At 40.2% G+C, this 16,328-nt stretch overlaps 1 protein-coding gene across 1 annotated transcript in view; it reads left to right on the plus strand.

Moving 5' to 3' along the window:
- The first annotated feature begins 381 nt into the window (after positions 1 to 381).
- Positions 382 to 16,328, plus strand: part of SLC35D1 (solute carrier family 35 member D1) — a 47,889-nt gene continuing 31,942 nt past the window's right edge. Inside the window, exons 1-8 of the mRNA XM_019957302.2 lie at positions 382 to 1,010; positions 1,817 to 1,850; positions 1,948 to 2,034; positions 2,736 to 2,803; positions 4,335 to 4,406; positions 4,969 to 5,037; positions 7,178 to 7,280; positions 11,165 to 11,257. Of these exons, the coding sequence (XP_019812861.1) occupies positions 808 to 1,010; positions 1,817 to 1,850; positions 1,948 to 2,034; positions 2,736 to 2,803; positions 4,335 to 4,406; positions 4,969 to 5,037; positions 7,178 to 7,280; positions 11,165 to 11,257 (729 nt within the window). The 5' untranslated portion in view covers positions 382 to 807. The remainder of the gene's footprint in view (positions 1,011 to 1,816; positions 1,851 to 1,947; positions 2,035 to 2,735; positions 2,804 to 4,334; positions 4,407 to 4,968; positions 5,038 to 7,177; positions 7,281 to 11,164; positions 11,258 to 16,328) is intronic.

The raw sequence follows: 16,328 nt of genomic DNA on the forward strand, positions 1-16,328 counted from the left end.
TTGGATACCGCAATACTTTTCTTTAAACAATCTCCCTTGATCTGCAAATAAGACTGTATTGTATGGTGTTTTCTGGGTTCAGAAACCGTAAGAAATCCGAGGCAAGGCAGAATGCCTCAAATAGCTGTTGAATGTTTACTCTTGGTCCATATCTGATACTTTTTAAGGGCGTGGACCTTCTTTAAGAGAGACCAAAAGAGAATCCAAATAAGTCTAGACACACGCACCTTGTTAACTACTGAGCCGACCACCTGTTACCTATTGGAGGCGGGTCTTTATTTATTTATTTTTTCCTCTTGCCGGAGTTATCTAGAAAATACGGCTTTCAGCCTTTCAGCCGCCAGCCTCCGCATCCCAGGTACGCGGCCGCGGAGAGACCCGGAGCAGGCTCGCGCGCAGGCGCTATTCGGCAGCTTCTTTCCGCGAGTGTGTTGTGCTGCCGGGAGCCCCGGTGTCCTCGAGTGGTTCTCTTAAGGTTCCTCTCCCTCTCCGTCCGGGACTCAGGGTCGCCAGTGCCCCTTCCCAGAGCCCTCTCCAACCCTTGCCCAGGCCGAGCCAGGCGCGGTCCCTACCCTCTGACCCCGCGTTGCACAATGCCCGATCAAAGTCCCCGGGCGTGTGAACCCCAGCGTCCCTGCCCCTGGGCGGAGACAGGCGGCGGCCGCGCGGGGAGCCGAGGCGGCCAGCGCAGCGGGTTCAGAGCACCGGCCCCGGCCCCGCGAGCTCCCCGCGAGCTGCCGCCACAGACCCCCAGGCCGCTCGGGCCCGCTGCCCGCCGCTTCCCTCGCAGGCCCCGCCGCCGCAGCCATGGCGGAAGTTCATAGACGTCAGCATGCCCGGGTTAAAGGAGAAGCCCCCGCGAAATCCTCCACACACAGACATGAGGAGGAGCTGGGGATGGCGTCGGCCGAAACGCTGACCGTATTCCTGAAGCTGCTGGCCGCCGGCTTTTACGGCGTGAGCTCTTTCCTGATCGTGGTGGTCAACAAGAGCGTGCTCACCAACTACAGGTAGGGCCGAGGCGGCGGCGGCCCAGGCCACGGAGAGGAGAGGAAAGGAGCGGGCGGCGGCAGCGGCTGGGCGCCGGCTCCCTGGACTTTGGCTGCAAAGTTGGAGCTGAACAAAGTTGGGCGGGAGCCGGCGAGGGCGGGCAGGCGGCTGACACGCGCGGCCCGGGCGGAGGAGCCGGCTTGCACGGCGGCCCGGAGTCGGGGTCCCGCTCCGAGCGCGGAGCTCGGGACTGCGGGGCGTGCGTTTGGAAAGCTCCTGCCCTGCCCGCAGTGCAGCGCCCTGGAAACGCCGCTCTTCCGAGCGACGAAGCGAAGTTGCTTCGTGACTCTTCGACTCCTGTGCATGCCTGACTGGGAGCCGGAGAGGGATGCCCGCCCTTCTCCACAGCCTGGGCCAGGGTCCGGGGCTTCAAGGTTCCCCGAATTCGCTGAGAGCCTCTGGGGACCTAGGCATCCTCAAGCCCATTTAAAATTGTGATGCTGCCACTGGGACCCCTAGGCAGAAGCACCTTTTTAGAAAGGTGCGAAACCGTTTAAAAGATGTATGTCTTAACTTCCAAGAAAATCTGTTGCAGAAAACTGACTGAAATTGTAGAAACGGACAAGATGAGACAAGTGGCAGCCCGAAGCTACAAAATCAGCGGTGTTGCCTGACAAGCATCAGTGATTTTCCTCACTGATTGTCATTTGGATAAGGGCGGACGTTGGTGTGTTTTGTATCAAAATGCATTGTAAGGTTGCATTTGTAAGGTTGAGTTCGGGTTTTTCTGACGCTGTGGGTTTTTTTCTCTCTACCATTTTTGTAGATTTCCCTCTTCACTGTGTGTTGGACTTGGCCAGGTTAGTTGGAATCTTCAGCATTACGTGGTTTGTGTCGTTGGAACTTCTGAGTGTGTCTTTATGTGTGGAACAGTGAATCTGTGTTCTCTGCTTACAGATGGTGGCCACAGTGGCAGTACTTTGGGTGGGAAAGGCACTCAGAGTAGTCAAGTTTCCTGACTTTGACAGAAATGTACCTCGAAAGGTAAAAAAAAAAAAAAAAAGCAATACTTTATTTTCGAAATGAATTCACTGTGTATATTTTCCATCGGTGCCTTACATATTTAAAAATTGCAGCCTTGAAATTGCCCAGTCCAAAGTGGGTATAAAGAAGGTAAAGAATGAATGTAGTAATAAGTGTTTTTAAAAAGTCCAACAGTCTCTTTAAAGTTAAGGAAAAAAAAGAAGCCCTTAGATCTTGTATTCTGTTTTAATTAATAAACACTTGTTGTAATTACAACCATATTGCATTTTCTGCATTCGTCTATCTAATCTAGCTGGTGTATCCTTCAGTCATTATTCTTTGGGTTTATTTTCTTATTCTTTGGTCTGCCTTTGCTTGACTCAACCTGAAGATGAAATACCTTTCCTTTTTCTGCTAATATTAGACCTGTTGGCTCTACAGTATCGTTCTTTAAAGCAAAGATGTTGTCCCATATGATTTGATCATATTCATATTTCTTTTTTTCCCCTCCATTCTTTCCTCTCTCTTTTTGCACAGAGCTCTTTATCCAGGAGTAATGTTGTTTGGGTGCTTCATAGGAGCCAAAATTGTGTGTGAGAACTAATCTTATGTTTTATGTGGAAAGAATTTGATCATATAAACAAAACTGTTTCTGTTTGAAAAGGACCTTGTTTTAGCTGTCTTTATTATTGAGTTTTGTTATCCCTTTTTAAATTTTCTAGACGTTTCCACTACCTCTACTATATTTTGGGAACCAAATCACGGGACTGTTCAGCACAAAGAAACTGAAGTATGGATAACTTTATTTTACTAGTGAGGTTAATATAATGTATTCTTAAAATTGTACTTGAATGTCAAATGTTTAACACATCGGTACTGATTCTTGAAAAAGAAAGGACCAGAAAGCTTCTGTTACTAAATAAATATTACACCAAAGGTTTTAGTTTAATCTCTTTAAGTTTGAAGAGGAAGAGGAGTTTTTTGTTTGTTTGGGGTTTTTTTCCCTTTCACTTTGATGATAGAAGCTTTAAAATGTTATAAACTACTGTGATGAGAGATTTTCATTATTTTTCCAGACATATAATAGTGAAGGATATATGTTAGGCTTCTGAGATTTCAATTCTTTAGTACAATTTTTAAATATTATATTTTAGGCAAATTTCACAAGTAAGATTAGATGTAGTTTTTCATTAACATGAGGTAGTTAAAATAACATCTGATAGAACCCTGATAAAAATATCATTAACATTTTTCCTGTGGTCATATGACTGTAGAGGCAGCGTTTTCACTTTTAGAAAGAAGCAATAGCAGTCTACTCTATGACAGTACTCTCTTATTACCTTGTAACTTCCCAATTCTTATCTTCTCCACTTACTGAGTATATGTATCAGGAACATGTGATGTTAAAAATATACACATAGGGAAACCATTTAACAGAAACCCAGGGCTTCACCACTGCCACATGAGTTAAACCTCTGGTGTAATGGGTGATTGTAAAACAGAATGGAGAGATCTCTTGAGGGTCAGAGACCAAGGTTTTTTCATTTCCTCAGACCCAAGAAACTTGACAGAATGGCCACAATGATATTTCTGGGGAGGGTTCCATGGAAGTCATGTTTATCATGGGTGGGCATCCTTTTATCCATACATCTCATTACCCATTTGGAAAAAAATACAGACCTGCTGCAGAGTGTTACTTGTGTATAGAGTTTGCTCTTTTTCCTCCATTGTCATTCATCCATCTATTTCCATCCATCTATTCATGCCCCATCTTTGATTGCCAGCCAAGTATAAGGCACTTTGGAGTGAGATGATAGAGTCAGAAATAATTATATTGCAAGAGGCTGTATGTTCGATTAGTGCAAGCAAAATACTCTGGGAATTTAGAGGAAAAAAGTACTGCCACAAAAGGACAATCAAGGAATGTTTTATAGGCTAAAATGATTACCAGTTTTGTTTGAAGGTTAGGGCTTGGAAGGGAGATCAGTCTAGAAAAGAAAGATCTTTCAAAGACCAACATGAATATGTCTAACATAATAAGCAGGGTAAAATTAAAAAGTGGCTGTTACTAGTCTTTGATAATAGATGTATATTTTCTACCATTTTATAATTCAGTTTTTTTTCGCTTCTAGTAGTTTTATAAAAGCAACCCTTTCAGACTTTTAAATACTTTCTATAGAGAAGTAAGGATTTAATTTAGTGACAGGTTAATCAGCATGGAATTTTTATAATGGAAAAGGTTAGCATTATTTTAAAATACTAATTTTGGAGAATCAAATTTTATTCTACCTAAGTTTTTTTGTTTGTTTGTTTGTTTTCAGCTTACCAATGTTTACAGTTCTGAGAAGGTTCTCCATCCTGTTTACAATGTTTGCTGAAGGAGTTTTACTCAAGTGAGCTAAATTTCTAATATATTTAGTCGTTAACAAGTTTTTAGCTCCCTGAAAAGGTCTCTAGCATGTGTAAGATATTCCAATCATTTGTGTTTTACTTTATCTTTTGAGAAGTTTAAGCAGCTTTCTTCCTTTGCTATAGGAATTGATAGTTTATGACTTCCTTATGGAAGCCTGTCTGAACGTGAGATATGCTTTCAAGAATTCCTATACCTACTGAAGCCACTGGGTGAAGCTGAGTCAGAAGGTCAATATAGGTTTTAAATCATGTTCGTGACTATGCTGTTTTTCTACAAATGTGTGTGACTATTTTCTGCTTAAAGAAATCTGATTTGCAAAAATGTAAACTCAATAATAATAACATAAGAATAGGAAATAAGCATACTTATTTATATAAGAAAATAAGTTTTTGCTTCATTAGAAGCAAATTGGATATCTTTTAAATATCCAATTCCTTGGAATCATTTGTTTATAGTTTTTTTTTAGAAGAAAACATTTTTGTTGTAAAATGAGTCTTTGTAAATAACTAAAGCCACATGTATATTTTTTAATTATTTTATAGGAAGACTTTTTCTTGGGGTATTAAGATGACTGTATTTGCAATGATTATTGGAGCCTTTGTAGCTGCAAGGTAAGATGTGGGCCCATATAAAACCTATGAGAGGGCATTAGAATTTGTCAATAATTACTGATAATAAATGGTTAATTACCAATGAAGAGAATTTTTTATAGACTAAATAAGAACCATGTCTTTAAAAAGTATTCAGAGACTTCAAAAAGTTAAATCTTTTTGGTTGTATGAAGATTAAGGCTAGCAAAATCAGATTCTTGGGATTCTTAAAAGTTAAATTCATGTAATTTAGAGTTTATTATGCTGTCTTCTATTTATCGAGCACATACCATATGCCATTCAATATGTTGGTATTTTACACATACTATTTATGTGTTTTTCACAACTACACTGTATGGTATGGGTATTATTTTCCTATTTATGTTAAGGAAATGAAAATCTAAGTTCCATAGCTTGCTCGAGGTCATATAGCTATTAGATGACAGACCTGGAGTTTGAGTCTATGCCTGACTGCAAAGCCTGTGTGCTTTTGTAAACCGTGTGGCATTCTTTTCCTTTGCATGCTGCTAAAGAAAATAGTGTCGCAGAGAAGACAAGTGATCATGGATTATTTGCCTTATGGGATAATAAATAATAGAATTGCTTTATTTGGCTTCACCTAAGGCGTCACAATACCAAAACTTGGATATTCTATTAAATTATTAAAGCTTTTTTCCATTGTTCTTAACTTTTAATTTTAAAATGAAGAAAATGTATATCCAGAGACTCAGAAAATTAGTGCTCGCTTTGGCAGCACATATACAAAGACTCAGAAAATGGAAATGATGAGTAGAAGTCTTTTTACTGAGCCCAGATCATGCATGTATGGGCTTGCTGATGCTGTAGATTCTACCTGACATACATTTTCCATCCGGGAGTTCCAGTGTGCTTCTTGAATTGGCTCATTGACCTTTATCATATCCCTGTAATACAGGTGTGTTTGTGGGTGAATATGTCAATTCTGTTCCACCCTAACTCTCCAAGTAAAATTTCATTCTAAAAAAAAAAAAAATAGAGTAATTAGTTACTAGAATTTTGTTATATAGCTGACTGCTTTTCCCTCTAGGTAATCTTGCCTTCTTGGAGAGAAATTCGGTGTGAATTGCCTACCATTCTTTTTAAAGGTGCCCTGCTCATCTTGGATCCCACTGAAGCTGGTGGGATCCAAAATCGAACCAAACACAGAAGTTTCTCCAAGCTAACTCTAGCCTGCAAAAAGTTTCTGAGGCAGACTGCTATCTGGGCCAGGCTTATCTAATTAGAAACTTTTACTTGGGAAAGAAATTTGGAGGAAGAGTTACAGGGTTGTCAGGCTGCTTGGAAGAGGGAGGGGTCATCAGGTAGTTCTGCCTGACATTGCAGTGGCATAGAGCTCCTCAGAAGTCTGTCCCATGGAGTAGCTGAACTCCAAAGAGATAGCATCTTTGCAGAATCACAGAATGTGAGGCCCCTGTTTTAGTTAGGGTGCTAAAGTATGCAGATGGCACACTCTTCTTAGATTTTCATTTCTTCTCTTCAGTTTACTAAGTTCTGCCTGGTTCTCTGCAAAATACTAAGAAGCTTCAGTTTCCCTAGTCTCACTAGTTGTATGTAATATGCTCACTGGGCAATTATCTTTAGTATTTGCATCTACACTGTATGCTTAGACACTAGTGTGACGTGATCTCAGAACTAACTGCAATCCACAGTTCAGAAATTCCACCGAGTGGCCCAGCCATCTGTGCAAGATAAACCTATCTTTTGTGTGAACCTTTGAAAAATGCCCTGTTAACAACTTCATTCTCCTTTTGGTTTCCTTATCTGTGAAACTGAGCTGTGATGCCTTCTGCTTGCTTCAGATGTACTGTAATGGTGAATTTGGTTGGTTCTGTCTTGCCTGACTTTGAATTCAGAATAGTGTGCTATTAACTGACAAGGTTGATTATTGCTAATGACTGTGTTTAAACATTAGTGCTTCTCATTTCTGCAGACTCCCTTACTGATTATGAAATTGCAAACTGTAACCTGGAACCAGGAAATACTAGTAGCTGATAAAATGTGTAATATTCACTTACGTAGATAAACATATGTTCTTGGAAATATTGTAGTTCAAACCTATTTAAAATTTAATGCATGTTCTTTAAATGTTAGTTGTTATTAAAGTGTTGTTTATATTTTGCAGCTCTGACTTGGCATTTGATCTGGAAGGATATGTTTTTATTCTGATCAATGATGTCCTGACAGCAGCAAATGGTGCCTACGTAAAACAAAAATTAGATTCAAAAGTAGGTAGCAATCTAATGCTTCTTTAAGAGATGTTTACTGATACTGGGAATGGTCATGTCAGTCCTTCAGGGAAAAAGTGGAGAATAAAGGAAGATACTTAGGAAAGATGAGAAAGACTAGGGAATCTCTGAGGGTAAAAATGCCTGGACCTTGGTGCTCATGTAAGAAACTTTATTTTCTAATTAGCAATTAGATTTTACTGTTGGCTTTTTTGGAAGGGACTGGGTGAATATTGACTTTGAGTGGGATAGTGATATAAGAAATGTTCATTAGAGAAAAGTGTCATGAATGTTCATGGCTATCTCCTAGAGGACTTGGTGAGGGACCTGGACAAGAAAGAAGTATCTGGAAGCCCTTGAGCGGATTTCAGAAGTGATTTAGAAGCAGCTGCAGAACAAGAATGGACTTTGCATATTTGTCCTACAGACAGTTGTCCCTCAGTGTCTTTGGGGGACCGGTTCCAGGAACCCCTGAGATTACAAAAATCCTTGGATGCTCAAGTACCTTATATAAAATGGAATAGTATTTACGTGTTGGAGAAGGCAATGGCACCCCACTCCAGTACTCTTGCCTGGAAAATCCCATGGACAGAGGAGCCTGGTAGGCTGCAGTCCATGGGGTTGCTGAGAGTCGGACACGACTGAGCGACTTCACTTTCACTTTTCACTTTCACGCATTGGAGAAGGAAATGGCAGCCCACTCCAGTGTTCTTGCCTGGAGAATCCCAGGGACGGGGGAGCCTGGTGGGTTTCCGTCTATGGGGTCACACAGAGTCGGACACGACTGTAGTGACTTAGCAGTAGCAGTAGCATTTACGTGTAACCTATGCGCATCCTCCCATATACTTTAAATCATTTCTTAATTAACCTAGAAGATCTAGGGACAGTGCAGATCTATTTCCAACACCTTTTCTGTGAATATACCTTTTATGCCTTTTTTCCATTTATTTGCTTTGATGGCTATGTGATGATTGCATTTTAATGGGGGCTACTATTAAAAATTTTTATCTTTGTACTATAGCTAGAGAAAAGGGAGCAGTTTGAGATTTAGTTTTGCTCTGTGTTTTTGCCTCTTTGGAAATAGGTAGGAATAATAACATTTTATTAGTTCACCAGCCTTAGCTGTCTAAAACAGTACTGTCCAGTACTATTCTGTAATGATGGAAATCTGTTATTTCTTCCTATCCGTTAATGGTAGCACCTAGCCACACATAGCTGTTGAGCACTTGATAGGTGATGGCCTAATTGAGGAACTGCAGTCGTAGTTTAATGTAATTATAATTACATTGAAATCGCTGCATTTGGCCAGTGACTACTGTGTTAGCACAATCTAGAGTACATCCTCAGTTCAGTTCAGTTGCTCAGTCGTGTCCTCACTCTTTGCAACCCCATAGACCGCAGCACACCAGGCCTCCCTGTCCATCGCCAACTCCCAGAATTTACTCAGACTCATGTCCATTGAGTCGGTGATGCCATCCAACCATCTCATCTTCTGTTGTCCCCTTCTCCTCCCGCCTTCAATCTTTCCCAGTATCAGGGTCTTTTCAAATGAGTCAGTTCTTTGCATCCAGTGGCCAAAGTATTGGAGTTTCAGCTTCAGCATCAGTCCTTCCAATGAATATTCAGGACTGATTTCCTTTAGGATGGACTGATTGGATCTCCTTGCAGTCCAAGGGACTCGGAAGAGTCTTCTCCAACACCACAGTTCAAAAGCATCAATCCTTCGGTGCTTCAATCCTTCTGTCCAACTCTCATACATGACTACTGGACTACATCCTAGAATGTAGAAGAAAGCGAAGATGGTTTCTGTATTCTGTATTTATTTCCAGGGGTGTCCTTTAGTTCCTCATTCAGAAATGAGTTATGACTTACTTATATTAGAACTTCTAAGCATATTAATCTGCTTTTCATAGTTCATGGATTAGGAGCAACAATCCTATCTCAAGGAATAGGCTTACCAGCAGTATAAAAGTTTGGCTGATAACAGGAGAAACAGGAAAACTGTGACAGTCAAGGGGACTACTCAAACATGGCGACATCATGTAAAAACACAGTATAATCATGTTTATGATGATGGCCTACATTAAATTTTAGTCAATGTCCTCTGTTTAAGAGGACAGGAGAAAAGATATTCAAAACAGCAAGTAAAAAGAAAAAAACAACAGTTTGGCCTTTGTCAGTTGTCTGGATGGGGTGTGCGTGGGCATCCTCTACTTCCTGGATAACACATCTCTTGCTGAGGGGGACCTGATGTTACGGGTTGCTTTGTCCCACTATGGCTTTTTTCTTGCTGTCTTGCTGTCTGAGATGCTTTTTAGTAAATCTGGAGTTTTATTACCTATAATTTCAGAACTACTTGTAATCATGGTCCTTTGAGCATGAATCCCATGGCCTAAGGACTTAGTGCTGTATTTCAGACCTGAATGCAGCTATTGAATTTAAAACATTTTGAACTTTAAAGAACTCTTACAAATAACATGTATTTATAATAGAAGTGGTAGCAAACATAGATAAACAAGAGGAAGAAAATATAAATCTCTTAATTCCACCATTGAGTGAGAAGCACTGTGTCAGTAGATACCCTTTTGTAGGAACGTGTGTGTGTTTATATATGCATGTACACACTTAACTATGAGAAAAACTTAAAAGAGTGATGATACATAATGTTTTCTAATTTGTATTTTTCATTTGGTACTGTTTGATGAGTACCTTCCTCACCAGTCAGTGTTACTAAACATTTTTAGTGGCTGCATAATATTTCATTGTACGGGTATATCATAGTTTAATCAACTAGTTTTCTATTGTTGCATCTTTGTTTCCAGTTTTTCAAAGCTGCTTTTGATAAAGCACAGGGAACTCTGCTCAATATTCTGTAATAACCTAAGTGGGAAAAGAATTTGAAAAAGAATAGATATAACATGTATGTGTATAACTGAATGACTTTGCTGTACACTTGAAACTAACACAACATTGTTAATCAACTATATGCCAATATAAAATAAAAATTTTTTAAAAATCACTGAAGAAAAAAAATCTGCTTTTGAGAAGGTAGTTTGACTTTTCATATCAGTTGGTATCTTTCAATCACAGAAGTTAGGCAGATATTATGGCCCTATCCTCACTACTCCTTTATCCCCTAAAGTCTAGGACTGCTTTTTCAGGTGACAGCTTCCTGCTGAATGTCCCAGAACTGTGTGAATCACAGGTAGACCCAGAGTTCTTATAGGTTCCCTGTGTTTGAAGATGTGTGCAGTCCTTTTTTGCTCCCAAGTAGCTGAGGGCACAACTAGGCATACCATGTTTTGGGAATTGTAGGGTAATGGTCATCTTTTTCTTTGCTTTTTTTTTTTAGAGTAATCTTAGTCTTCATTATACTTCCCATGTACATTTTCAGAAATAACTTCAGAGATACTGGGAAGTTATATCTGTCTGTGTTGTTCTAGGTGTGAGTCTGTGTGTGGATCTGGCCTTCCTTCTCTCTGAAATCTCACTGCTATGTTTCTGGAACAGCCTAGGACTTACCTGGGGACTTTTGATTAAGTTTTGGAAAGGGAAGGGCTCCAAGGACATGTCTCTGTAGAGATGTATGTTTTTTGTTCAAAATAACTTTTCTCCTTGCTGTTTTGAGACAGCCACTTGATATCATTTTTATTTCTCTGATTTTAAGTACTCAAGGAACTTATGTCAAATAAACTAAAAATCTTGTAAGTTTGCTTTTTTTTTTTTTTGAAAGCTTAGGTTATTTCTTAGTGTTTGCAAAACTTCTGACTTAATGTGCTATGTATATTGTGGTGTGTGTGTATAAAGGGGGTGGTGCTCTGTTGAGGGTTGTCTCCATCTATCAGCTGGAACCAAATGAACCACCTAATTTTTTACTCTCCTAGGAGCTGGGAAAATATGGTCTGCTCTATTACAATGCACTGTTCATGATTCTGCCCACCCTGGCCATTGCATATTTTACGGGAGATGCCCAAAAGGTAAGACTTTCTAATTATGGCTTCAATCATGCCTTATGTTTTGGAATTTTATTTTTATTTGTATGACCAAAAGGTAGACAGTTTGGTTGTTAAAAAGTAATGTTCTTACTAAGTGACCAAAAACCAAGAATTTACTTTTTAGCTTGCTAATGTCATGCTAACCTTTTTGGATAGTACTAAAATAGCTTAAAATAGCTCTGGCTGTCAACATAAAAATAGTGCATGCCGTCTATCGTCCTTCTCTTACGTGCCAGAAGGTTAGAGGAGGGGAACTTTTACATTTCTGCTGAACTACAGAGTAGGAGTAGTAGCAGACTATCCTTGGAAAACAAAAAATCCAGAAGTAGTAGAATTCATCAAACCTAAACAAAATGCTTGGCATCTCCAGAAGCTCTCAGTTTTGGTGACAGTTGTTATGCTGGCTTAAATCCCAGACTGTTTTTTTCCCCTCAGGAGATATTTAGCCTAGTGGTGACTTAACCACATAAATAGCAACTAATATGGTAGTTAACTCATTTTCTGCAAATGTCTAGCTAAATCCAGAATAACATAACAAACTAAATCCAGACAAGAATTTTTCTCTGAAACAAATGCATATTCATAGGATACAAATTGGTAACATTTTGTTAGAATTCACAAAATTTTGAGAACTTAATGGAAATCTAGAATTCTGCCAAGGATTTCTGTACCAAAATTCCTTGTAATGATTCCCCTGGCTAGTAGTTTCTTCGGAATAAATGTGTTGATTATTTATTCTAATGACAGTGACAAATTCCACAAAGCAGTCAGAACCAAAGTAAAGCAAAGGTTTTTGGAAATAGTTAGGCTGTTAAAAAAAAATCAGCGGTAGGAGAAGAGTGACTGCTTATGAAGCTTTTTTTTTTTTTTTTTTTTAAATCAAGAGCTCATTCTTGGAAAACTGGAATAGAACATATGTAAATGTTTTAATGAATAGAGTGTTGAATAAGTTTTTTTGTGGCTCTGAAAAAAGTGGGAAGAGAAACTAACATTTATTGAATTCCTGTTATGTGCTACTCACTTTATGTATATATAATGTAATATGGTCCCCAAGGATTCCCTGATCACTCAGTTGGTAAAAAATCCACCTGCAATGCAGGAGACCCCAGTTCGATTCCGAGGTTGGGAAGATCCCCTGGAGAAGGGATAGGCTACCCACTCCAGTATTCTTGGGCTTCCCTTGTGGCTCAGCTGGTAAAGAATCCGCCTGTAATGCGGGAGACCTGGATTTGATCCCTGGTTTGGGAAGATCCCCTGGAGAAGGGAAAGGTTAACCTACTCCAGTATTCTGGCCGGGAGAATTCTAGGCACTATATAGTCCATGGGGTCACAAAGAGTTGGACAAGATTGAGCGACTTTCACTTTATGGACCCCATAACAGCTATAGGAAGTTTGAATTAACCCTACATATATTTTTTTAAATTAAAATTTATTTTTATTTTATTTATTTGGCTGCATTGGGTCTTAGTAGCGGCACGTGGGCTATTCAGTGTTAGTTATGCAGGATCTTTAGTTGCTGCATGTGGGATCTAATTCCCTGACCAGAAATCAAGCCCAGGTCCCTTGCATTGGGAGCTCAGAGTCTTAGCCACTGGACCACTGGGGAAGTCCCTGAATGGACCCTATTTTATTAATGTGGAAATAGAGGTTCAGAGAGACCGAATATCTTGCCCAGCATCATACTGTCAGCGGGGTAGTAGAGTCAGGACTTAAACCCAGGCCTGATTGCAGGAACCATGGTCTCTTCAGTGCTCTGCCTACCTCTAGCTAACCCGAGCAGAAGCACCCTCCACCCTTTAGCTTTGGGGCAAGAATGTAATGTAAAATAACTTGATACCTCATGGCAGCACAGGTGTTCCAAATCTTCAGGCCAATTTGTACATGAGAAAGTTGGAATAATTAATGTGGTTAGGTATTTTACAGACTTGGCAAAAAATGTAATTTTCATTAATTTGAAACTTTGACTAGTAGCTTGTAGCTACTTGAAAAAATTGACTGAAGGAGATATTTCTTCATTCCAGAGTGATGATCATTTAACTAGAAGTTACCTGCCAGGTTGTAGCAAAATCTGTGCATGTTTTGAAGTTCACTAGCCTACTTTCAATTTTAAATGCTTCAATATAAGTGTTTACTTATAGTGGAAAAAATGACTTTGCCACCTATATTGTGATGAGATTTAGCTTTTACTCTTCTTTTTTAAAGCTTCCCTGGTGGCTCAGATGGTAAAGCGTCTGCCTACAATTCAGGAGACCCGGGTTCAATCCCTGGGTCAGGAAGATCCTCTGGAGAAGGAAATGGCAACCCACTCCAGTATTCTTGCTTGGAAAATCCCTTGGACTGAGGAGCCTGGTAGGCTACAGTCCATGGAGTCGCGAAGAGTTGAACAGGATTTTTTTAAGGCAGAGGAGTGGAAAATTTGAGTAATCTTTTTGTTTTTCTTAATAAAAATGACAAGCAAAGGTCACGAAAGGTTTTTTGAAAGAATAATGTTTTTAAAGAATGACAGAATGTATCTAAATGCTTTCAAGTTGGGATGAAAAACTAATTAAGAGACTGAACTCAGTTGCTTTGTGATCAACCCTATCAGTGTTTTTGGGTTTCACGTGTTTGTTTATCCTCATTCTGATTATCAATTAATATGATTCTTATAAAATATTTCAGTTCAGTTCAGTTTAGTTGCTCAGTCATGTCCAGCTCTTTGCGACCCTATGAATTGCAGCACGCCAGGCCTCCCTGTCCATCACCAACTCCTGGAGTTTACTCAAACTCATGTCCATCGAGTCAGTGATGCCATCCAGCCCTCTCATCCTCTGGTGTCCCCTTCTCCTCCTGTCCCCAATCCCTCCCAGCATCAGAGTCTTTTCCAATGAGTCAACTCTTTGCATGAGGTGGCCAAAGTATTGGAGTTTCAGCTTTAGCATCAGTCCTTCCAGGGAACACCCAGGACTGGTCTCCTTTAGCACTGGTTGGATCTCCTTGCAGTCCAAGGGACTCTCAAGAGTCTTCTCCAACACCACAGTTCAAAAGCATCAATTCTTCGGCGCTCAGCTTTCTTCACAGTCCAACTCTCACATCCATACATGACCACTGGAAAAACCATAGCCTTGACTAGACGGACCTTTGTTGGCAAAGTAATGTCTCTGCTTTTGAATATGCTGTCTAGGTTGGTCATAACTTTCCTTCCAAGGAGTAAGCGTCTTTTAATTTCATGGCTGCAGTCACCATCTGCAGTGATTTTGGAGCCCCCCAAAATAAAATCTGACACTGTTTCCACTGTTTCCCCATCTATTTGCCATGAAGTGATGGGACCAGATGCCATGATCTTCGTTTTCTGAATGTTGAGCTTTAAGCCAACTTTTTCACTCTCCTCTTTCACTTTCATCTAGAGGCTCTTCAGTTCTTCACTTTCTGCCATAAGGGTGGTGTCATCTGCATATCTGAGGTTATTGATATTTCTCCCAGCAATCTTTATTGGAGTATATAGATGGATCTACTGGCTGGCAGGCTTAAAATCTCATGTTCTTTTTCTTAACATTCTCTCCCTCTAACGTTCTTGGGTAGTTATTAAGTGCTGTTATGTGTCTCTGGGCTCAGGTGATATGAAAGAAAGATGAACTAGGTGGTATTCTTGCCTCTGGGGATCGTTTAGTTGTCTTGGGGAGCAGACCTGTCAGCAGCAGAGTCATCAGTGTTATAGGTTCTGTGGGAGAACTGTTGGGGGCATTGTGGGTTGGAAAATGTAAGTGGATCAATTCTACCTCCTTGCTGGAGAGGGAATGCCTGTCTTATGGAACTTTGCCTACAAACAGAACGAAAATACAAATGATATGAATAATCAGTACTGTTTGGTAGGTTTTGAATTAAATTCGGCACTTAGGAACTCCAAGAATTCTGAGTTTGATTCTGTTTCTAAGTTCCTTTGTTTCTAAATTTTTGTATGCTTATTACTACAATTTCAAATTCAGTTGGGATTCAGTCAGTTCAGTATTTCTGAGCATATTTCTTGTGCTGAGAAAGGCCTGTGCTAAGTTCTCTTGGGAATATGTGAGAAATACAACACAGTCTTTGCCACTCAAGGAAGACATTTGACATGCTCCAGAGGTGGTGTAAGATCCAGCACCAAAGTGTGTGCCAATCAGTCAGTACTATAAGTGTTGTAGGAGGAAGCAGGTGTGGGTGAAATATCAAGCTTGGCTTATTAGAGAAGGTAGGGTTTGGTTTTCTGATCCACCAGCTGCAACAAGTAACACTAACCTGTTCTTTGAGTGTCATCATTAGAGGTATGACTTACAGAAGTGGTTGAATGGTTTGCTTTTATTGACCAGCACAGAAGCACTGGGGGCGGCGGGGGGCGGCCAAAGATGCCTAACACGTCCTAGAGGCTCATGGTATCCTGCCACAGGTTGCAGTTGATTCCTTCCCCTGAAAGGTTCAGTTTCGTAGTCAGTGGACTGCTTGTCTGAAGTTCTGGCAAAAGGGTTCACGTTACAGAATAGAATAAGTGGCAGGATTTCAAGTAAGTGTTTTTTCTTAAGTCCAGTTCATGTTCTGTGTGTGTCTTTTAGGTTGGGTTTCCCCTTCAAAATATGTGTATGTTAAGTGGGCAAACATTCATGTATGTGCATGTATTTTTTTTTTTAAAGAGTAGACACTTTTGATGTCTAGCTTTAAATAGAACTGCTCCATATTAACAGTTTCAGTCTACTTCTGGTGTTCAAGTAATACTTCACCTGTAGGATATGGTGCTTTGTACCTGATAAGATGCTTCCATGTTAATCATTTTCCCTAATCTTCATTGTGTACCTGTGTGGTAGGTTGTTCATCTGGTTTATAGAGGTTAAAGACATGCTTGAGGTTACCTGATGACAGAGTTTAGTACTAAAACCACTCTGCCTTTTTTTGTTTGTTTGACCATACCATGAAACTTGAGGGATTTTAGTTTCCTGACCAGGGATCAAACCTGGGTCCCCTGAAGTGGAAGCACAGAGTCCTAACAGCTGGACCACCAGGGAATTCCCTAAAACCAGTCTTTCTGACTCCAAGGAGATCTCTT

Source organism: Bos indicus, chromosome 3 (assembly GCF_029378745.1).
Source record: "Bos indicus isolate NIAB-ARS_2022 breed Sahiwal x Tharparkar chromosome 3, NIAB-ARS_B.indTharparkar_mat_pri_1.0, whole genome shotgun sequence".
NCBI classification, from domain to species: domain Eukaryota; kingdom Metazoa; phylum Chordata; class Mammalia; order Artiodactyla; family Bovidae; genus Bos; species Bos indicus.